Source organism: Hypomesus transpacificus, chromosome 22 (genome assembly GCF_021917145.1).
Source record: "Hypomesus transpacificus isolate Combined female chromosome 22, fHypTra1, whole genome shotgun sequence".
Classification (NCBI taxonomy): Eukaryota; Metazoa; Chordata; class Actinopteri; order Osmeriformes; family Osmeridae; genus Hypomesus; species Hypomesus transpacificus.
Window position 1 is genome coordinate 156,442 of NC_061081.1, and position 24,725 is coordinate 181,166.

The 24,725-nt window shown below is 41.1% G+C and overlaps 1 protein-coding gene, 1 long non-coding RNA gene and 1 pseudogene across 2 annotated transcripts in view; 1 reads left to right on the forward strand and 2 right to left on the reverse strand.

Annotated features, from left to right (window-relative positions):
* LOC124484321 (FERM and PDZ domain-containing protein 1) overlaps positions 1-3,071 on the reverse strand; it is a 17,694-nt gene extending 14,623 nt beyond the window's left edge. Inside the window, exons 1-2 of the mRNA XM_047045201.1 lie at positions 2,965-3,071; positions 38-142 (exon numbers count right to left, since the gene is read on the reverse strand). Of these exons, the coding sequence (XP_046901157.1) occupies positions 38-138 (101 nt within the window). The 5' untranslated portion in view covers positions 139-142; positions 2,965-3,071. The remainder of the gene's footprint in view (positions 1-37; positions 143-2,964) is intronic.
* Positions 3,072-9,439: 6,368 nt separating this feature from the next.
* Positions 9,440-24,635, reverse strand: LOC124484322 (annotated as a pseudogene).
* Positions 13,600-15,304, forward strand: LOC124484450. Its single transcript, XR_006957960.1, has 4 exons — positions 13,600-14,029; positions 14,140-14,288; positions 14,774-14,880; positions 14,993-15,304. It is a non-coding gene; the product is annotated as an uncharacterized LOC124484450 (long non-coding RNA).
* Positions 24,636-24,725: the final 90 nt, after the last annotated feature.

Below are 24,725 nucleotides of genomic sequence, written 5' to 3' on the forward strand. Positions count from 1 at the left end.
CAAATTGAAATACACTTGAACCTAAATGAATTCTGACCTGCTGCTTGAGTCCCTGGAACGTCGGAGCCACCTCCCCACCACTTGCTCCACCCGGCTGGTCCTGCGGGAGGGAGAGCGGCTACGGTCCCGCTCCTCCATCTGGCTGCGTGGGTCAGAGGGCACGTGGTCAAAGGTCAGCGAGGACAGGGGTAAATGCATAGGTCAACATGGCCTGCCACTCGAAATGCATCATGAGGGGTAGGCACATGTGGGGAACAGGACTGCTCACGAGACACACAGTATTAAATATGGGAACGTAAATGTAGATAAAGTAAAGGGGCATTCGTCATAGCTTACTCTGCTTGTCTTCATTAGAAAGTCAAAATTAAAGTAACCGTAGTCCGATAAGTATAGATGATTTCTGCTTTCTCTCATCTTAGACTAAGCTGGGTGATGAGCATTAGCGATGGGTTGGGGTAAAAGGGGAAGTCACTTGTGGCCACGTCCTAATAGTCTCTCAGCCAGACTGGTGATCTCATGCTAAAAGGGTTCTGATGGCCAATCATGTCAATAAGCCTGAATTACGTAATATGGTCCCTAATTGTCAGTACAGGGTGCGGCGGCTCCTGTAAATGGGTCCCTCAGAGGGAGGCTGATGTGAAGTGCTCGTTAGAAACGAGTCTGAGAAAGTTGAGGTTATTGCTGAATGTCTGGTTATGATCTTTATTTTTCTTCTTTTCTGTGGTGTACAGGAATGGTGTGTGTACAGTGTGTGGTGACTTTAAGTAGTGTTTGTTACACATTATAGTTTCTGGTGGACCCTCCTAAATGTTTGGTCAATCTTAAGAGGGCTCTTAAAGGCTCACCTCGGACAGTGATCTCCTTTGACCGAGTGCTCCAAAGATTTGACTATGTAAAGATTATTGCAAAAAATGTGCATTAGATTTACTAACAAGTTAGTGACTGGGTGAATGAATGAATTGGTGTTTTGCATTTAAAAAGACTTGAATGATTGAATGAATGATTTCAAACGTGTCTCTGGGACTCCCACTTGAAACGGCTACAGGAAGCCACAACGAACAGATAGACAATACTGATGATCAGGCATTAAAACCGTCCATTAGAGAGGGAGGGAGGATGGAGATGGGGATTGATGTGTTGAATGGAGGGATGGAGGACGATGAAGAAAGAGAGTGGCAGAAAGGAAAGCAGAGAACGGACAGAGGAAGAGTGAATAAAGAAGGGGGAAGGGGAGCCAGAAACTAAAAGGCGAGTCAGGAGGAGTGGAGGGTCTGTGGATGGGGAACAGAGAGAGGATGAGGAACGACAGCGAGGGTAGAGATCCAACCCTCCAAAAAGGAGGGAATACGCACACATATTTGGAAAGAGGGAGATTACGCAAGAGAGTGAAGGGATGAGTACCGGAGAGAAAGGGGTATCTCCAGAGACCTCGTATATGAGTCATGGCCACTCTGTGTCTCCATCTGTCTGTCCCATCTCACCCTTCTCATATTACACAATGGCCACGAGAGAGAAATAGGCTGAAGCAGGCTGAACTACGGGCAAAAAGGAACCAGAAACTGGGTAATGGCTTTGACGTTGCAACAAAATCATTGAATTATCATCTTCTCATCATTCACTCAGCCATCAGACCATTCCCACTGTTTAGAATGATGAAAAACCCCTCTTCCAACTCTTTCTCAATAGCCTTTTGAGAAGTCAGTGATGTGGATAGGTGGCTAGAAAAATAATGTAAATAAATGAGTGCTTTGACCTATCTGATCATGTTATATCAGAGATAAGGATAGGTGTGGGAGGCCTTTGTAGTGTTCAAAGTGACAAAATGCTTGTCCCAGCTGTTTTGAAAATACAATAGCTAAACACTTCATAACCTAAATATCTTATCTGGATTCACCTACAGTAGTAGATGTTGGAAATGTACATGTTGCTTTGCTTTCAAAATGGATTATTGGACATTCTGTATTATAAAACACACACAAGCCAATAGCAAAACAACCATATTATCTCATTACAGTAATCCAAGTGTCCCAATCTTTCAAATCTTTCGCAAACATATTTTCATTTCATGTAAAAAAAGAATTGATCTGATCTGGAAGACTGCCATACCCTGTACAATAAAGATAACTAATCTCATTAAAGAGAATTGTTAAATATTTCATCACTTTCCATAGAATTTAGCCACTTACTGTGAGTGTAAGTAGTCTTTGTCAGAATCTGTCACTCCACTCTCTGTGTCTGTGTTTGTATCTCTGTCTCTCTGTATCTATCTCTCCCTCTCTCTCTCTTGTGCATAGTGGTCTATGTAACAATCCGATTTCCCATTCCAGTACATCTGTACTTCTAATCTAATACTACAAAATATGTATGGTTGTGTGGGGGCTATTATAAAAAACTGAGTAGGCACAGAGCAACAAATGAGGGCATGCTTGTACACACACACACACACACACACATACACACACACACACACATACACACTTTAAAGGCAAATGGGTTGTGGCAGCCCATACAGATTAGGCCCTACTCAGCTCTTTCACTCTCCCACTCCACCACTTTCTTACCCCCCCCCCCCCCTCTCTCTCTCTCTCTCTCTCTCTCTCTATGTCTCTCTCCCTCTCTCTCTTTCTCTCTCTGTCTCTCTCTCTCTCTGTCTCTCTCTCTCTCTCTCGTCTTTCAACTGTCTCTACTTCCACTATCTAGTCTGTAGGGCTCTCCGTTACAACGACAGGAAATTCAAAAATATAGCAGAAGACATATCACATCAACCCCCCCCCCCCCACACACACAAACATAACCACACACACCCACACACACAGCTAATGGGATTACAGTGTGTTCTTTAGACTGTGGACAGGGTGTTACTGCGTCACCCCTGCTGAGCCAGATTAGAGACTCACCTCAACCAACAACCAACAGACCTACATAATGGGAGCCACGCACACGTACACATGCACACACACTGACCTGCTCTCAGCCTCCGTGTATCAGGGCTCCATGCTGGAGGCAGTAGCTACACCCCTGCTCGGCTCTCTCTCCGGTCCTCAAGCTGAGGAAGAGGAGGGTGCTGCCTCTTCATCTCCTAGAAATAGACGTCGAAATAAGAAGGTTCATTAAAGTTTTGTGTCTGATGGTGGGGGCAGCATGCGTGTGTGTGTGTGTGTTCGGTTCATTGTGTTTGTGTGCAGTGCATGATCTGGAGAGATGCAGGTGTCTGATCAATGTCTCTGTGTTGGCTCCTCACATTGTGTGTGTTTTCATCTGAAGAGAGGAGACGCAACAATGAGAAGAGGAGGCTGGCTTTCATTTGTCGTTCTAATCAAAGCATTTGGCTGCCATGAGAGAGAGAGAGAGAGAGAGAGAGAGAGAGAGAGAGAGAGAGAGAGAGAGAGAGAGAGAGAGAGAGAGAGAGAGAGAGGAGAGAGAGAGAGAGAGAGAGAGAGAGAGAGAGAGAGAGAGAGAGAGAGAGAGAGGAGAGAGAGAGAGAGAGAGAGGTTGATAGAGAGACATCCAGGCAAAGAAGAGATACGTCAAGAGTGTCAGACACCATTGAGGAGGAGAGAGGCCCGAAGAGGGAAAGGGAACATGGAGACAATGGAGAGAATCAAAGAGGGAGAGATACAGGCAGACAGACAGACAGACAGACAGACAGACAGACAGACAGACAGACAGATGGGCAGACAGACAGACAGATAAGCAGACAGACAGGCAGACAGGCACCGTAATAGACAACTTAAAAAGGGAGGGTGCATGAGGGGCAGAAAGACGCACAAAAAAGGTCAGACAAATGAAGAGCGGAGGAGAGGAGGGTGCGCAGCGAGCCCCATCGCAGTAGAAAGGGTTTGCTGTTTGTCGGAGTCCCACTTGCCTCTACGCTGCTCCAAACATCATCAATATTTAACTAAGCCTCTACAAAGCCTTAGGAACAGAGATGCTGGAATTCTTCTGCTACCCTCTCTTCCTCCCTCTCTTCTCTATCTATCTGTCTGTGTCTGTCTACCTACCTATCTACCTGTTTCTTAATTTACCTCTCTCTCTCTGTCTATTTATCTATCTAAATATATTTTGTCTGTGTAGCAGGCATGATTGATCAGCTGGTTTACATCACAGGAGGTTTTCCCACTGCAAATTTCAAAGCTATTCTAGACCGAAGTGAATCGTAGATGTTAATGGCTTGTTCTAGACTTCTCCATTGGGTTGGGCTGCTGAGTGAAGCCTGACACCACTCTCTTCTCAGTACTCCATACAGTTGGGAGGTCTGTGCACTCAAAACAAACACACACACACACACAGGCATGCACTCATACACAAGCATTTGATCACAAAAGTGAAGCTGACAGCAAATGTGGAAATGTGGTGGAGGTATTTTGTGTTTCCATCTATGAGTGTGCACATGTTTGGGTGCGTTTACATGTTTAAGTGTTTGTTTTGTTGTGGGTGTGTTTTTGTTGCGTGTGTGTCTGTGGTGGTGTGTATTCATGTGGCCTGCATAAGTTAGTGTGGGTGTGTGTGCGCGTGGTTGTGCGGTGGTGATTGTATGCCTGTCTGTATGTCTGCTTGTGTGTGCGTGTGTGTGTGTCTATGTGAGAGCGTGTAACTCAAAGTGCTGCTACCATCAATAATGCATCTAGATAATGCAGCCGCACCAGTCCATCAACAACTCCATCCTCACAGCCCTACTAACGCAGACAGAAAGATAGACGGACTGGCAGGCAGACAGGCAAACAGATAGACATGCAGATAGACTCGCAGGCCAACCGACAGGCAGAGAGACAGGCAAACAGTCAACAGACAGACAGACAGGCAGGCAGGCAGGCAGGCAGGCAGGCAGGCAGGCAGGCAGGCAGGCAGGCAGGCAGGCAGGCAGGCAGGCAGGCAAAAAGGGAAACAGTCAGAAAGACAGACAGGCAGGTCAACTGACAAGAAGGCATGTGTGTGCCCATATGCATTTGTGTTTCTGCCTGTGTGTCTTGTCTTTCATCCCTCTCTCTCCAGGATTTGCAGTTTGCTTTGTTCCGATGACAGGAGACAAGGGACACAATCCAATTAGCTCCTCGCTCTCAAATCCCCACCCATAGGCCTGGAAATGGCTTCCGACTGTCTGTCAATTATCTCTGATCCACAAACACATATGTGAACAAACGGACACATAAGCACAGGAACAAGAACAAGTGACATGCTCACATATACTGATAAAAGAACACACTCAATTATCAATAATGTGTGTACAGTATAGCAGGTGTGTGTAGGTGTGTGTTTGTGCGTGTGTGTATTGGTGAAACCTGAGCCACACCTGTTAAATACCCACAGTCGTGTACGTAGATGTCGGATCCAATCGTTTGGAATGATGAGATAAACTGGTTGTGAATTATCTATGAATGCTGTGCATCACTTTCCACTCCGTCATGCAACTTAGCATGTGTTCCTGTGTCTGCATGGGTGAGCATGTGTACGTGTGTGTGTGTATGTGTGTGTGTGTGTGTGTATGTGTGTATCTGTGGGCGTGACCACTGGGCCTGGACTTCTTTCTCCTTTCATGAAATTCCAGTGGTGTCAACTACCACATAGAGTTGGTAAATAAATAGTTCTCTACATTTATATGTAGTCATTTTAGACAGTAGAGAGACATCTCTAGACAGTATTAAAGACACATAATCATACGAGTGACCAGGATGCTAGTATTGACTTGTGTCTCCGTAAACTTCAGCCAAATCAACCTGGGTTACATAACCCAGGAAAATTCTCTTTGGCCTATCTGACTTTCCTAATGGGCTCGCTCTCACTTTTGAGTATGACATTGTTTCTTCGCCAGGCACGTCCAGCAAGCCCAGAACACTTGGAGTACTCCATACTAGAAACGTTAATATGTGAACTTAACTGTGTTACTAACTAAGCTCTGTGAGAACTCATTAATGGAGAAAGCCATTATGAGAGATCAGTTTAAAGTCTGTTGTCAATAGTAAAGCTGTGTTTTGGGAATTGTCTTGGAGTTTAGGAGACTGGCAAGCTGTCAAGTACTGTACATAGAGGCAGACAGACACCTGGAGTCCCATCCTGTATTACATTTGACAAATACACAGCATCAAAAATGTAGCATTGCCTAAAAATAACATCATAAATAACTAAGGATGGGAGGTCCTTCAGAACTGTGCCCGATATTCCGTTGCAGGTTCCACAACGAGGCTTTGTATTCACATTAGTTTTAAATGGCCTGAACGCTGAATGAGCACACACACACTTGCACACATTCTCATGCAGGCACATCAACTCATAGACACATAGACACATGCAAATCTGATGGCAAAATAGTAAAGTAAACAGTAAATAGTAATAGTAGGACAGTGCCTTTATGGTGTGTGTGTGTGTCAGAGTAAAGGTTGAGAGACATAGAACCTTAATGGTCTAAATAACTACTGACACCATTATACTTGAGAGAAAGATGTTTCGAATGATGTTGCTCCTTAAGTGTGTGTGTACTGTTGTTGTACTTCTGTGAACACCAATTATACACCGATGGCACCCACCAACAAACAACCAAACTGAGTTTGCTAGAATGTAGGTCTAGGCTTACTAAGCCCTACAGAAAACATGTAATACGACTTTTCATTAATGCTATTGTCGCCAAAACTGGATTTTGGGGCAAAAGTCGGCTGTGGAGGCACCTACAGAATATTACTAAAAAGTATCGGACAGTTCTAAAGCAATAGTCTTGTATATAGCTTGGTATGGTCATGTCACTCTCATCATGTTGTCCGATTAAGAAACGGCTTTAAAAATGAATGTCGATTGTAATTTAATCTTTAGGTAGCAAGGGTTCTCAAGAGCCTACCAACGATACGTAACTTCATATGTTTAAGAAAATATCACAGTGTCCCCTTGTCTATGTTTGTCTCTTGTCTGTTGTTTAGTTTGGTCCATGACAGCGGACCTCCTTAAGACCTTACCGGGTAGCCGGAATCTCCTCTCTAATCCGCCTTCTGCGCTCAGGGCGGGCCGTCCCGCGTGTCTTTGACGTAAAACAATTTCGTTCACAACAGAAAAACGGTAAAGGGAGATTAACATTTGCCTACGACATCGAATGATGAACACAAACTCAGTTATCCATCCCGTTTACCTTTGGACTGGAGAAAGGTGTTAAAACCAAGAGGCAGCTTTGGTGGAGCAGCTACAGTGTACCGTAGTCCCAGGGCAGGTGCGCGCGGGATGCTGACGGCAAAACCATGCGTAGTTAAGCGACGTTAATCCGACTGATCTTCCCCTTCTCCCCCCTATACTCTCTCTCTCTCTCTTTTTCTATGTCTCTCTTTCTCTCTCACACACACACACACACACACACATACATACATAGGCAAGTGACCAGAAACTAGAAAAATGGTGACCGAAGGCCTATTAATTACTATTATTATTGAGCAAAGCCATCTCTTATTGTCTCTAATTGGCGTATAACGTGCACTTGTGCGAAAAAAAAAACTAAATATCGATACGTACGTACATTCGATATTGTCATTATTATGACACCCAAAGGTATGAAATATATATGGTATTGTCCTCAGTGGTGAAGTGCTCCCCATCATCCATTCCAAATTGTGAGTATCAATGTGTATTGGCCAGTTGTAGCCTACCTTTGGTGTGTCGCCCTCTTTTGGCTCCGTAAAATTGTACCGCTGCAAACATGCCATAGAAAAAGAATGAAAAGGGGGTGGTCAACAAGCCCCAAAGATGAAGGGATAAAACGTAAAAGACTGAGGAAAAAAAGGCAAAATAAAGGCTGATTGACAGGATGAGTTTACGTGCGAGAGTATGAGGGGCCGTTGAGGAAATAATTCAGACTGTCCTTAAACAAACAAACACATCCACACACGTCAAGTGCTTGCATCGACATGAAACGCATTCACATGTGAAATGTTTACACACATTACTACTGAACATTTACATAGCTACACATACATATGAAATGCTCGCATAGACGCATGTGAAACACATTCACAAACTCATATATGACTCTCATGTTTTATAAGGATGAGCAAGAAGCTTTGAGAATGTAAGAGTGTGTGAACATTTTCACTATATCCGGAAGGCATTTCAGTATATCCGGAAGTTGGTTCAGTAGTTAAGCAATTTTACAGAAACAGGAGCAAAACACCTTTAAACTAACAATTTAAATACTGGGTGACCAAACACACAGATCTAGAAAAAGGCAAGAAAGCAGGGTTCTGGAATTTGATCGAGTTCGAAGATTTTTGGTTGAAGTCGCTTCGAAGATCATTTCTACAGCCCTGCCCTGAAATGCTAGCCTGACGTTGTCATACTCATAATTCTAGTCAGAATATGAGTCTGAGAACTCTCCATTGGGCTTTGACTACAGGGCGTGTTTCAAACGAGCCTGGAAAACAAATGCCTCTTCGCTCAATTGGATAGATCTACAACCAAACAGAGCAACAGAGTATGTGACCTATGTTAAGCACCGCATAGTTGTTGTCAACAGAACTAAACTACAAGCAGACTTGAAGTATGCTTGAAGAATGAATACAAACGATTTTTGCCGGTGTTGTAAAATTAATTTAAGGGTAGGGAGAGTACTTGTTCACACGGTCAACCTTTTTGAGCAAAACAATAAAGGGCAATGCATATACGAAGTTCTCCGTTTAGGATTACAACTCCATCGGGGCCAGCTGATAAATTAAAACTTTTACCGAATCCCGTAGGAAGGACGGCAAAAACATATTTTCCATCGACAAATGCCTTGATTGCGTCTCTCTGTTCCTCTTTCAAAATTAATGCGCTGTCGATGTCTTCTAAAACAGACTCGATGGCAGAATCACAACATCCCAGATCTCCAGCGGTAGCCATGTTTGTTCAAAACGAATTCAACTTTAGCGCTCTTTTGTGACGTGGGTGATTACGTTACTGTTGATCATCTGTCCATCATCGTATAAAGCCCGCCCTGGCAATTTCATTGGTTCGCCCAGATTCTGGTTTTCTGTAGTTGGTCCCCAATACGAGACCCTCCAGACCCAATTTCCCGAACAAATTTCTTTTGGGCGGGGAGAAGTTGGGCTGGCAGCCAGGCTACTGAAATGCACCCGCCATGTCATTTCTGTTCTGTATATCCAGCATCAAATGATTCTTACTGAGGGGACCCAGTTATGAGTAACCAGAGTAAGCTTCATACATGGAACTTTCCCTGTCAGAGTTAGCAGCATCAAATGATTCTTACTGTAACAAAATTTAAGTTCTCAAATATTTGCAAAGTAATAGTTTCGCAGGCCAAAATATAAATGTAAAAATGACAAATCGAAATCTACATATCACCAAAACATACAAAATATTATGCGTTTCTGTGTCTTACATTTTTAAATTTTTTATTTTCAATTTCATGCACCTTGATGAAGAAAACAGGACACTCAAACCTAAACTCAATAATAAATTGTTTTCTCAGCAACTGATCTGCAGACGTTTACAGTAAAATATTGACAGACTTATACGGTCATATTGAGTCCTATATCTCACAGACTGCATGAAATTTTAAACTGCATGGTAGATCATTCCAGGACATTAATGGTTTTGTTGGAGGGAAGCGAAACTCGGCGCAATCTTCCCCTTTCTGGTGAGAGTCATTTGGCTCCCCGTCTGCCCAGAATCTGCCAACCACACACAGAGAAAATTCCACTCACTCATCCTCATAATCATATGATTTATGGAATGTACATTTTGAACGTTTTGTTGTCTTACGTTACTGATGGATTGATCAGTTTTCCATCAACCCAGGTCCAGGTGCCTTCCTTCTCACCATCAGTCAAACCAATCCAGACTCGTTTTCCAAAATTTTGAAGAAAGTTCTAGTGCACAAAGTAGATAATTACATGATTCAGTGTTGGGCTCAGAGTTGTCAAGGTAATCACATCAATTGAAATGGTTGGCTCTCACCTGTTCCTCTCTGCTGTCTATGACCACCAAGTCAGCTCCTTTGCTCTTACAGTCCTGTCTGCTCTCAGCCCAGGATTTAGCCTCAGTGGAGATATGATAACAGCTGGAGCTAAACCTCCACCATCCTTGTGGACATGGACTTTCTAGAACTAGATATTTGGGAAGAACATACTAAATGACTTGTGTCATAAATCACAACACTGATTAATGACACAATTTATGTAAGCTCACCTCTGATTCTTTCAGTCAGCTGGTCAGATTTTTGCTTCAACTGGTCTCTCTCTGCAATCAGGGTGTTATTATTGTTTTCTAGCTGGTCTCTCTCTGCAGTCAGGTTGTTGTAACTGGTCTCTAGCTGGTCTCTCTCTGCAGTCAGGTTGTTGTAACTGGTCTCTAGCTGGTCTCTCTCTGCGGTCAGGGTGTTGTAACTGGTCTCTAGCTGGTCTCTCTCTGCAGTCAGGGTGTTGTAACTGGTCTCTAGCCGGTCTCTCTCTGCAGTCAGGGTGTTGTAACTGGTCTTTAGCTGGTCTCTCTCTGCGGTCAGGGTGTTGTAACTGGTCTCTAGCTGGTCTCTCTCTGCAGTCAGGTTGTTGTAACTGGTCTCTAGCTGGTGTCTGTCTGCAGTCAGGGTGTTGTAACTGGTCTTTAGCTGGTCTCTCTCTGCGGTCAGGGTGTTGTAACTGGTCTCTAGCTGGTCTTTCTCTGCAGTCAGGTTGTTGTAACTGGTCTTTAGCCGGTTTCTCTCTGCAGTCAGGGTGTTGTAACTGCTCTCTAGCTGGTCTCTCTCTGCAGTCAGGGTGTTGTAACTGGGCTCGTGCTGGTCTCTCTCTGCAGTCAGGGTGTTTTAACTGGTCTCTAGCTGGTCTCTCTCTGCAGTCAGGGTGTTATAAATGTTTTCTAGCCGGTCTCTCTCCCTTTCTAGCTGGTCTCTGTCAGCAGTCAAGTTACTGTATTGGAGCTGTTGGTCTCTCACCTCAGCATGAGATTGACCTCTGAACCCTTGATCTGAAAAGGAGAAACAGAGGATTTAATGAACAGGAACCATGTCCTATTAGGCAACAGCCTCCTGTCCAAAGAGAATTACAGAATTACAGTATCATTACAGTGACATAAAAAAGGTCTAGTTCTATTTATGGTTCACCAGTACTGAAAAAGTGTAGGTAGAAACCCATCCTACTCACAGTGGAGGCCCAGTCCAGTGATCCCAGCCAGCAGGAGAACACACAGCAGACCCAGACACACTACAGCAGCTCTGCACTGTAAAAAAAAAAAGATTAAGTTACAGTACTTTTTCTGTAAATTATACGTGTTTTTTTCTGTATTTCTGAATGACAAGAACTATGGATAGAAAGACAATGGTAAACTGTAAATTTAGGATTTTAACTGTTGTTATGGTTACTTATTTGTATCAACGCGAATGTTTCATCGCGGAGTGATTTATTATTAGCTGTGAAAAGTCAGAGTTGGGATGTCCTGGGATATTTCAACTCATGGAATGTCTCTAGTCCAATCAGAAAAAGCTAAATAAATCGATAGAACCCAATTGTTTTATAAAATAAGCCCCTTCAGAGCAAAGCTACACCACTCCGCTTCGCGTCGTGCCTAACAACTCCCCTTACCTGTTCTAAAATCAGAGCAAAACACGGCCTCTTGGGGCTTGATTTCATCCACCCGTATTATAATATATCTTATTTTAGCTTTATTGAATTTTTGTATTTATTGAAAATGCAGTTTTATTTTTTACAGAGAAGTTCAATTAATAAAATTCATATTTACCGGCAAAGAACAGCCTGTAATGTAATATTACAGATATATTTTGTACATTTGGAACTGGAAAATTACAATTATTTTACGGTTAAGTAATGTTAATTTTTTATTTTTACCATACTTTAATGGGTGTAATCTGGTGTCCCAGTTTACAGATTGTTCCTGTTTTTTACACTGTTTTTTTTTTTTTTTACAGTGTGGAGGGGCTCCTCCCCCTCTGCTGAGAGACTGAATCACAGGGTTTCATTCAAAGTATTGGTCTGAGCATGTAAGATCATTATTATCATGATATAATTGTGTAGAATTAATCAAAATTAAAATATATATAAAGTTTGACATTCATACTGATGTATTGCTACACCACATCAAACACACATAATCATAGAAAGATCTAGAACCGTCTGTCAGTGTTCTCCCAGTGCAGAATACCACAACAGCTGACGGGGAGCATTCGTCATTTTCTTGAAAACAATTTAACACTGAAACCACCCTTCCCTTTTCCTGATATATTTGCTGCTCAGGAGCAGGAAGTATTTTTTAGGCAATACAAATTGTGGTAAACCGTCCTGCTGGTAAATTTCTGTAACTTTTCAGCAACAGTAGGAAACCAAGAACAATTTTTGCTGAGATTTTAACTTCTGTAAAGCTAGCATAACATTTTGGCCTAAGACAGTATTGCTTAAGTTTCCGTTTGCTGACAAACATCTAACAAATTTGACTGGTTAACCCTGGTTGTTTTGCCCATACTCCAGGGATTTTCTTCTTTCTTGTCTCAAGCTATGTTTTTAATATTGAGCATCTGTATTAGTTCTGCAACCTGTTTCCTTTTTTACTTTCTTGTTTATTGAAGAGTTATTTTTTTGACAGACATGAACTATTGAACTAATGATGTAACTGTCTGGAATTACTGTATAAAAGAGTGCTCAGATCATTACATTTTTAGAGAGCCTTTCCACTCCAAACATCATTTATGGTACAGTTTTAGAACTGTTCCTTGATTTCAAGATTAAACCAATAAAGACAAATTCTTCTGACCTCAGACATTTAATCATAGAAATTCCACCACATTATCACATCATGATGGACCAAAATCTCTGAGGAATGTTTCCAGCACCAGGTTTAATCAGAAGATGTAGTGATGTACAGTCGTGGCCATAAGGTTTGGCAAATGACAAATGTTGTGTTTTGCTAAGTTTGCTGGTTCAGTATTTGAGGAAAATGTTTTTACATGTTTCTATAGAATATTGGAATACAATAAGGAACATTTCATATTTTTTAAAGCATTTTTGGGGAGAACATTTTCTATATATGCAAATAGTCCCCTCTTTTACAGCAGTCGATCTGCTCTTATAATCCAATCAGAATGATAGAGTGAATTCACCTGGCTAGAACTAGTTCACACTTTCCTCTGTGCTGATGATATGATTTACTGAAATTATGCTAGCAGTCATTTTATGCTTAGGTCCAGCAAGCTTTGCAAACACAAAATGTGTGTTGCTCCCAATACTTTTGGCCACGGCCGTACAGAATATACTGTATGCTGAGGGCCTCCTCCTTCAGGTCCAGAAGGCTCTTTAGTCCTTGCAGATCTCACTGCACAGGTTCAAACTACAGACTTATTACAGCAATGCATGTTAATTTTGGACTTTGAAATATACAGATGGTGAGGTTGATGACTGACTGATGGTTTCTTGGTGAAATGTGACGACTGCTGGGTGACCGGAAGCACAGTTTTACTTTTGTGTCTTTGAATTTGCCTAGCCTAGCTCATCATCCACAGTGAGTGTGTTGGAACGCTGATTTAGCGTTACTGGAAGTGTGAGAGAAAAGAGGAAGAAAGTACAGTGGGACAGAGAGCAGGGTTATAATAGGACACAATATTACACTAGGATGACAGACCAACAGCTCCAATACAGCAATTTGACTGCAAAGAGAGACCAGCTAGAGACCAGTTACAACACCCTGACTGCAGACAGAGACCAGCTAGAGACCAGGTACATCAACCTGACTGCAGAGAGAGACCAGCTAGAGACCAATTACAACACCCTGACTGCAGAGAGAGACCAGCTATAGACCAGTTACAACACCCTGACTGCAGATAGAGACAAGCTAGAGACCAGTTACAACACCCTGACTGCAGAGAGAGACCAGCTAGAGACCAATTACAACACCCTGACTGCAGAGAGAGACCAGTTAGAGACCAGGTACATCAACCTGACTGCAGACAGAGACACACTAGAAAGGGAGAGAGACCAGCTGGAAAACAATTACAAGACCCTGATTGCAGAGAGAGACCAGTTGAAGTAAACATCTGACCAGCTGACTGAAAGAATCAGAGGTAAAAAAAGAAGAAGCTGATATTAGTTTTATTTAAAATAAATTTAGGAGTTGAAACATTTAACTGGTTTGTTCCTATTTGTTCTATTCCATGTCATCTGTTTTCCCAAGGTATTGTTAAAACTTGTCCACAAGGATGGTTGAAGTTTGGCACCAGTTGTTACTATATCTCCACTGAGAAGAGAACCTGGAAGGAGAGCAGACAGGACTGTCTGAACAGAGGAGCAGACCTGGTGGTCATAAACAGCCGAGAGGAACAGGTGAGAGTAACAATAGACAATTAAACATGAATCATGTGTTCACACACACACACACACACACACACACACACACACACACACACAAACACACACACACACACACACACACACACACACACACACACACCTGTTCCTCTCTGCTGCCTATAACCACCAGGTCTGCTCCTCTGTTTAGACAGTCCTGTCTGCTCTCCTTCCAGGTTCTATTCTCAGTAGAGAGATAATAACAGCTATAGCCAGACTTAGTCCATCCTTGGAAACAGGTCTTCTCTGGTTATATATTTTTCAATGCAGACATGCGTGGGAAAGGTGGTCAGAAATGACAAAGGAGAACAAGTACTGGAGTTTCAACTCTGGGACTGAATAGAAATTAGGGCTTGTTAGCTTACCTCTGATTCTTGAAGTCATTTGGTCTGACCATGTTACATGATTGTATTATCTGGGCAATTATAATAATTGATAGTATTGTTTGTCTTGCACCCTAGAGTTTTCACCTTAGTTTTGGGACAACAGTCTGGATTGGTCTGACTGACAAAGATACAGAGGGAACCTGGACCTGGGTGGACAAATCACTGACCAATGTATCACCAAAGTAAGACAGTTGAATAAAGTGCTGATTTGACTTTAGTAAAATGTTCATTCTGTAAATCATATGATTATGAGGATAATGAATGAGAGGAATTTTCTCTGTGTGTGGTCGGCAGATTCTGGGCAGACGGGGAGCCAAATGACGCACACAACGAAGGGGAAGATTGCGCCCAGATTTACTTCCTTGCAAGAAAACCATTAATGTCCTGGAATGATATACCATGCAGTGCCAAAAATAATGCAGTCTGTGAGAAACAGGCCTAATTTGACAGGTACAAGACCAGACAGTAATAGTGAGAATAGAGAAAAACATTTATTATGGGGGTTGGTTTAGGTTTGAGTGTCCTGTTTTCTTCATCAAGGTGCATGAAATGGAAAATAGTCAGTTTTGGTGATTTTTAGGGTTCCTCCGTCAGGAGGACCTTATTGTGTTTGTTGGTATTATTATTATTATTCTACTAATTTATCTCATGAACACATTGGTAAAAAGTTTTGAAATTTGGCATATTGATACAACATGCCACAACTACGGCCCAAACACAGACTGGCCCACATCAGACCATAGGGGGCGCCACAGGAAACGCCCAAAAGTCCGATTTTCAAAGTGATCCACCCCCATTGCTCCAATTCTTCTGAAACTTGGTGTGCATGCCTTGTTTCTCATGGCTAACAAAAAAGCCTCAAGGAACCATAAGATCCGCCTGATTTATTTTCCTGTACAGTGAAAATTTGGGAGAACCTTCAAAATACCTCTTCTCTTGAACCAAAGGTCAAATTAACTTGAGATTTTGTACAAATATGTATCATTGACATATTTAAAAACGTTACTTATAGCAATAAGTAAAATAAAATACAAAATGGCTGAAAGGGGTGTATTTATATAAATGTCCACATTGCCTCAATATGTTTGTGTCACTAAATCAAATGTCATTTTGAATGATGGGTTTTCAAACCTAATAGACTTTAAGGTGACATGCCTCTGAAGAACCATAACAATTTCACCTTGATATGTCAAAATATGACTGAATTACAGCTTTTTGAACTTGGACCAAATCTATGGAAGCAAATCGTGACCAAAATTCAAATGAAAATGCATTTCCAGAAATGCATTTTCATTTTAAGAATGTGGCTGCATTATTTGACTCATAAATCAAATTAGTATTCAATCATCCTATTTGCATTTTCATTTTCTTCTTTAAGACTGCTCATTCTTTCCCTTAATTAAAATGAAAACGAAAAAGACATTTGAAATTTAATTTTCAAAATATGCCCCAGCAAATAGATACCAAAATTCAATTTGAAATGTAAAATTTGAAAATGAAAATGCATTTCCAGAAATGCATTTTCATTTTAAGAACGTGGCTGCAAAATCGTGACCACAATTCAAATTCAAATGCATTTCCAGAATTGCATTTTCATTTTCAAGAACGTGGCTGCAAAATCGTGACCACAATTCAAATTCAAATGCATTTCCAGAAATGCATTTTCATTTTAAGAACGTGGCTGCAAAATCGTGACCACAATTCAAATTCAAATGTATTTCCAGAAATGCATTTTCATTTTAAGAATGTGGCTGCATTATTTGACTCATAAATCAAATTAGTACTGATTAGTACTGAGCGGACATTGCATTTTCATTTTCATGTTCTGCCCGCAAAGAACTGCCCATAATTCGAAAACGAAAATGCATTCTGAGCGGCGCAGTAGAGTGACGTCAGTAGCCGCTCTTCTTCAGCTCCCTGCTGACCGAGCTACCCATCTTGTTCGGTAGGGGGCGGTGTGCACATACGCATTGCATTACATGACAAATGTGCCGGGAAATTGATTGAATTGCTGGGTCTTTAGAGGACGCATCACAGATCATGGCGCTCCCTCAAATTGTGCAGACACTGATAGAATTAGCTGAGCTGGTAGAAACTAATAATATATCTGAGTCTGATGCCCGTGACCGAGTAGAACAAGTCACAGAGAGCTTGGCTGCATACTCTGCCGTCACAGACGTACACATTAATGAGGTTGCCATAGTAAACCTCTCTTCAGTCCTGGAACGGCTGGATGCTGTGGAGCCTCAAATGGGACGGGGACGACCAACCATCCACATCCCGTTCGAGTCCATCGAAAACTATTTATTAAATGGTCTACTTTTTCCTGTGAAAGCAAGCTGTTTCACCTTTGGCCCGGTTCAGACAAAATCTGAATTTCCGCAATCTGAATTTGAATTTCCGCAATCTGAATTTCAAGAATCTGAATTCATGCAATCTGAATTTTAGAATGTTTTATTTTTGGATCAAAATAATTCAGTTGTATTAAATTTGGCATACAAATAATTCAGATATTATATATTCAACAGCAATATATTTCAGTTTTATGAAATTCGAGACACAAATATTATTTATTAAAAAAACTATTTATTAAATGGTTTAAAAATAAAGGACATAGCGGAGCTGTTGTCGGCCACCAGACCATCCGTCGGAGGATGCAAAGCAACGGATTTACGGAGCTAGAAAGCTGACAAAAGTATCTGAATTTGAATATGAAAGATCTGAAATATTTGTGTCTCGAATTTCATAAAACTGAAATATATTGCTGTTGAATATATAATATTTTATATATAAATGTTAACCAACAGCCTGGAGGGGCTCCTCCCTCTCTGCTGAGAGACTGAATCACAGGGTTTCATTATAAGTTTGGCCTCAGCATGTACGATCATTACTATTATGATATCGTTATGTAGAATTAATAAAATGTAAAACATATATAAACTGTTGTCATAGCTAATGAATTGCTACCCTATATAAACACCCATAATCGTATTGAGATTTGGGTTAATCTGTCAGTGTTCTCCCAGTGCAGAGAGCACTTTAGCGTCATTTTATTTAAGACAAAAAATATATGTAACTAAAACACGGGAAGCAACCTCGCCCTTTCATGATAAATGTGCTGCTCAGCAGTACAAACAGTCTTTTATTAGAGGTGACACTTCCTCAAGTTGTGGTAAAACGTGCTGCCAGTGGATTTATAAAACACAGAACTAACTGTTTGAAGGAAGTGTAAAATGGCACATCTATCATGTAGAAAATTTTTTTTTTTGAAGACATATTTTTGGATAGATGAACAAAATATAGGGCACATAGAAGAGAAAGAGAGGGGAAGACATGCAGAAATGGTCCGAGCCAGAATTCAACCCTTACTTCAAAACATCAGCCCATTTGATGTCAAATCAAATCAAACTTTATTCATATAGCACATTTCATTTCATACCAGATGGCAATACAATACGATTTAAGAGAGCAAAAGAGGGGAGGCAAACACTTGTGTTTGACACTAATTTGCCAGAGGGAAGCAAAAAATCAGATCATCCATTTGGGCCAAATCAAATCAAATCAAATCAAATCAAATTTATTTGTATAGCCCTTTTTACACGCAAGCATGTCACAGAGGGCTTCACATGCGCCCATAGAACTGCCCCTCAACCAACCTAAACCCTCAAGGAAGACAAGGAAAAACTCCCAGAAAAACTCCCACCGGGAGAAAAAATGGAAGAAACCTTGGGAGGAGCAATTCAGAGAGGGATCCCCTCCTCCAGAGACGGTTGGTAAGAGAGAGGAGCAGAACACAAGCTAAACATAGTCATACAGTGTCAATGGGTTTTGAAACACCAAAATCCATTGTTCGGCTTTATAGACGTTGGATGGGACCGGGAAACTCGCTGTTGGCCGTCATGGAGACTGGATTCCGGGTGACGACCTGGTTCAGCGTTGGCAGACCGACGACCAAGCAGGTCCTGACAGCTCAAACCCCCCACACCACAGGGAATGTGTGGGGGGGGGACAGAGAGGAGAGCAGGGATTAGAGAATGCCAGGAGCAGCTAACAGTTACAGTCAAAATAGAATGAGATCCCCACCGGTCAAGTGTGGACTAGTGCAGCAATTTAACAGAGCAAAAAGGGTATTTGATGCAGCCCCACACACCAAAACAACGACAGCCCCCCTCAGTTGGAACATGAAATCTGTTCCAGGGGAAAGAACTCTAAAGTAGGTTATACTTATACGAATAAGGATGAAAACAGCCAGTCCCCCGTTGTCTCCAACTAGTAATAAAAACTATAACAGTAACAATATACAGCAACGGAACTATAATAATAATAATACTAACAATATACAGTAACAGGTTTACTTTATTTGTAACATCTAGCTGGGCAATGTGAACATAAGCTATAATTAAAATTTAAAAGTTACATGTGATACACACATAGGCAAGCACACATCCCAGGTTTACATAGAAAGTACACACATACTTCCCTTTAACAATCATAGAATTGACTAAACAAGAACGTTTTTAATCTAGTTTTAAATGTCGAGACAGTATCAGCTTCCTTAATTGAGATGGGTAATTTGTTCCAAAGAAGAGGTGCTCTATATGAGAACGCCCTACCTCCAGCAGTTTTTTTCTTAACTTTGGGTATTACCAGATAGCCGGCATTTTGAGATCTTAGAGACCTTGCGGGGCAATAGGGTGCAAGGAGACCGGAGAGGTACAGTGGTGCCAATCCATGCAGAGATTTGTAAGTTAGTAGTAGAACTTTGAAATCAGCTCTGGCTTGGATAGGGAGCCAGTGTAAAGAGATAAGAGTCGATGTTATATGATCAAACTTTCTAGTTTTAGTCAATAGTCTAGCAGCAGCATTTTGCACCCGCTGTAAGTTTTTTAGGTAGGTAATTGGGAGGCCAGAGAACAACACATTGCAGTAGTCCAATCGGGACGTAACAAAAGCATGTATTAGTTTTTCAGCATCATCCTTTGAGAGGAATTTTCGTATTTTGGCAATATTACGTAGATGGAAAAATGCTGTTCTGGTGATTTGCTTAATATGGTACTCAAATGAAAGGTCTGGGTCCATTGTGACTCCCAGATTTTTTACCAGCTGGCTTTGAGATACTTTGACGCCGTCTAAGTCTAAGGTTAGATGGGATAAATTATTTCGGTGTTTTTTCGGACCAAAAATTTGAACCTCGGTTTTATCCGAATTAAGAAGAAGGAAATTTGCAGTCATCCAAGTTTTCAACCCGGAAACACAGGTTTCCATAGCATGTGGAAATTCTCCCGGCTTTATAGACATGTATAGCTGAGTATCATCTGCATAGCAGTGAAAATCTACCCCAAAACTTCTAATTATGTTTCCTAAAGGCAACATATAGAGTGAAAATAACAGAGGGCCTAAAACTGAACCCTGTGGTACTCCGTATTTTACAATGGAGCTCCTGGATGAGCAACCATCATAGTGGACATATTGTGATCTATCAGATAGATACGATCTGAACCACTGAAGTGAAGTACCAGAAATCCCAACATAGTTCTCCATACGTTCCAGGAGAATCTCATGATCTACAGTGTCAAAAGCTGCACTTAGGTCTAGAAGAACAAGGACAGAGCTAAAGCCCGCGTCAGAGGCTAATAATAGATCATTGACTACCTTGGCTAATGCAGTTTCAGTGCTGTGGTGAAGACGAAATCCAGACTGGAGAGGTTCATAGAGCTGATTTGAGGAGAGGTGCTCAGTGAGCTGTTTTGCCACAGCTTTTTCCAAAATTTTGGAGAGAGATGGCAAATTTGAAATGGGCCTGTAATTGCTAAGACAACCTGGATCCAGGTTTGGTTTTTTAAGAAGGGGCTTGATAATAGCTTGTTTGAAATCGTCAGGGACTTGTCCAGTTACAAGAGATTCATTAATAATACTAAGCATGGGCGGTCCAATAATATGGAGAAGTTCCCTACAAAGTTTGGCAGGGAGGGGATCGAGAAGGCAGCTAGTGGGTTTCGAGGAATCTATCAGCTTGATGAATGCTTCCATAGAAATAGGGTTAAAGTGAGTGAGAGTCTCAACATGCAGAATGCTGGGTACAGAGGGAAAATCAGTGTTGATGGCCACTCCTCCAGGACTAGTCTGTAGTTTGTCCCTTATTGCATAGATTTTTTGGTCAAAGAAATCTAAGAAATCATTGGGAGAGAGATCTGAACTAACACAGAGTGTACTTTTCTTAGTGAGTTTTGCAACAGTATGAAATAGGAACTTAGTGTTGTGTTTGTTCTTACTAATCAACTTAGAGAAATATTCTGATCTGGACCTGATGAGGACTTGCTTGTACTCTATTTGGCTGTCCTTCCAGGCCAGGCGGAAAACCTCCAATTTAGTGGTACGCCACTTACGCTCTAATTTTCTAGTGGACCTCTTGAGAGTGCGGGTTTCCTCTGAATACCATGGAGCCAGTTTCTTGTCTATTCTTTTCCTTGGTTTGAGTGGAGCAACAGAATCTAGGGATTGCTGAAGAACCAAATTCAGATCCCTTGTTTTAGCATTTAATGATTTATTCGGGACATCAAGTGCTTCTAGTGCAGCGGGTAGAATACTAGCCAGTTCCAGAGCTGTATTTGGGGTTAAGCAGCGGCTAATAGAAATATTCTGGGTGCCTCCAAGGCTCTGGCAGAGATCCATTTTAAAGGTTACCAGGCAGTGGTCTGATAATATAGGATTGTGGGTATGAACAATGACATCACTAATCTTGATTCCCCGCGTGAGAACTAAATCCAATGTATGCGAGTGAAGATGGGTAGGTTTAGAAACCACCTGAGTGAGACCTGTGGAATCCATAAGAGCAGTAAAGGCCTTACTTAGAGGATCTTTTGGGTCATCGACATGAATGTTAAAATCACCCATAATTAAGATATTGTCAGTGTATGTCACAAGATCAGCACTAAAATCAGCAAATTCCTCAAGGAAGAGGGAGTATGGGCCAGGGGGCCGGTATAGAGTAACTATACAAAACGAAGGAGGGGGGGCAACAGTAGTAGAATTAGTCCTTTTTAAAGTAGTTGGTGGTTTCATACAAATTATCTCAAATGATTTAAAGGTATTGACAGATTTTAGGCTGAGGTTGAAGCTAGCTTTATATAACATAGCAACACCACCACCTTTCTTTGAAACACGAGGGATGTGTGAATTCGCAAAATCAGGAGGCGAAGCTTCATTCAGGGGGAAATATTCATCAGGTTTTAGCCAGGTTTCGGTGAAACCAATCAGGTCCAGGCTGCAGTCAGACATCAGATCATTAATCAAAACGGCCTTTGTGGATAGAGATCTGATGTTTAGGAGCCCAACATTCCAGTATGGGTTTTTGGCAGCTTTAGACGTAGATAATACTTCTGAAAAGGTGGCACTGTTATCAAGAAACTGAGTTGGAAGAGCAACGGGTGAGCAAGGCTGAATATATATTAAATTGAATTAATAAAGGAGAACTTTAGAAATTCTTCCCTGACCGGTCGGAAATGAGACGATCGAGCACTCTCCTGGAGAATGTGAGGTGCCAACATATTACCAAGCACACACATAGCATGAATTATTATTACATCATAGGAAACATGACATGTTGTACAAACAATAACATTAAGGGAATATATAAAACAAATTCAAAAGTCTAAAATAAAGGTAGAAACATATGTGTGCATTAAGAGTATGTAAATTACGATACCCACTAGGCATTTAAAAGCAAGCTACTGGAAAATATTGTATTAACGAGAGGCCTATATGCTCACCTGCCTAAAAGGGCCTATATTACCTGAAAAACCATAGGATACATTGAATAGTCATTTAGAATCTGCTAAATGACAACATGTAATGTAATATTACCTGATAGCTGAGCAGTAGATGGATCTTCTCTTGTGCTGGGATAGGAAGTCTTTGATAACATTTTGATAAATGTTATCATCCATATTGATGGTCCTCTTCTTCTTAGAATCAACTTCGGCTACAATCTCATCTGTGTTTGCATTGATTTATTCTGGAATCTTCACACATTTGTCTCACAATTACAACATCATGTAAGGTTTCTAACTTTAGGTTTGAAAATGTTCTTCCTCTCACACTGTAGCTGTCTGTCAGTGTTGTGTCAGTGCCTCATCTCTCTTTGTGAGCTTGTCTCAGTACCTCATCTCTCTTTGTGCAAACAGCCAAGCGTCTGAGTGTGAGTGCTGATCATCTACTTCCTCCGACTTTCTAATGTGTTTTTTTTCTCAAGTTTGTAAGGGCTTGGCTTGTCAGCACAGTATGTAACCTTTAGTTTGAGGGGTTTTTACATTGGCCAAACAACCAAAACTAAGCCCCTTGGTCTGACAGAAGAGGGGTCAACTGAATATTGCATTCGTATTATGTTTTGAGTACACTGGAGATGTAGTTATTGAGTTCAGTTAGAGCAATAATAGTCAAAGTAAAGTGACATGAAAATGATATTTAATAGCATTACAAATACATTACGTCAATTACACAATGAGGTGTGATAAACTTCAAGCAAAAACTTCACCCAGCAAGTTAAGTTTTGAGCATATACAAGGAGGGGGCAGGGTATCTCCCAGCCTAGAGTTTGATTTGTTATTCACGACCCAGAGAGGGGAAGACTAACTCTGATGTAGAATGTCTGAGAATAGCGTCTGAGAATATCATGCATGCTTTCTATAAGTCTGACCATGATAAGATAGCATGTAATAAATGTTAACCAACAGACAACAGCTGTTGTCCTGTCCAGACTGTTTAGTCTTGAAAATATCTTTGACAGCACTGAACTCAAGAGGGCAGTGTGACACAGTAAGCAAGCCTGAACACCATTTTTCTTAAACATTTTCAATAAAAATTTTTTTTGTGTGGTATATTGTTTTATGGCATGGACCAAGGTAAACATAATTCCACACACAAATACAATTTTGGAGAGATTTTATTACATATATATGGATGCAGGTAAAATAAAAAGTATTTACAAAACAAGCAGGACTTTATATATTAAGCATCATATTTATTAATCTGCTCGTAAAATCATTGTAATCGCTGTAAAGTAGCTAAAACCATCAACGTCATTACTCAGAGAGAACTCATATTTCTGACAGATCCATTGATTTACTGCAGAACACACCTCGAGAATGAGAGTGGGTTTGTAAAATGAGTTCCTACAGTTGTGAATTTTCTGCGTGGGTTAAACTGTATAGAATAAACAGTCTACGGAGTTCTATTGAAGTATGGTTAAAACATACACATAACATATACATATTTAACATATACATAACAACAAACATATTCTCTCTGCACCATTCCTACTCTCTGTTTATCCCTCCTCCCTTTTATTCTCACCAGATCTCAGTCAGCACTGTCTCTGTCCATCATCTCACTGTGAGCATTATGCAGCTGGACTCAAGTCTCATAAAATAAATGTTAATCATAAAATGTAGCTTTTGTAATCCAGACAAGACTGTGTAAAAAAAAGTACCACATCAAAAGCCAAATCTTAAAGAGAACAAAACTGAACACACAAGGAAATTGTAACACTGATGAGGCGCATCCTACTTTTTAACAGTAAACAGGATATTGCAAGCATTCTATTTCTCAATTTACTATCATTACAAATCTTGTCACCAACAACTGTGCTCCTATAGCACCTATTTCTTGCAGATCCATTTATTTCTTGTAGAACACACCTCATTCCCCTAAAATACGACTGGATTTTAGATTTTTTTAACAAGGCACAGTAGCAATATAAACTAACTCTGACCTGTATAATTTTTGTTCTGAAATAAATCTTTCTTTTTTTTCTTTTTTTTTTCTTGCCTTTTCCATATACATGCATGACAGAGAGTGAGAGGAGTAAGGGGCGAGAGGAAAGGGTACAGGAGGTCCTGACATCAGGGCCGGGTGGGGTGGAGTTGTTGTCCCTTATCATGCCTTGGCAGATGTAGCCTCTTCATGGTACAGTTAACATCTGGGGGGCCTTCAGCCCCTGAGACAACAACTCTCCTAACTCAAGTGGGAG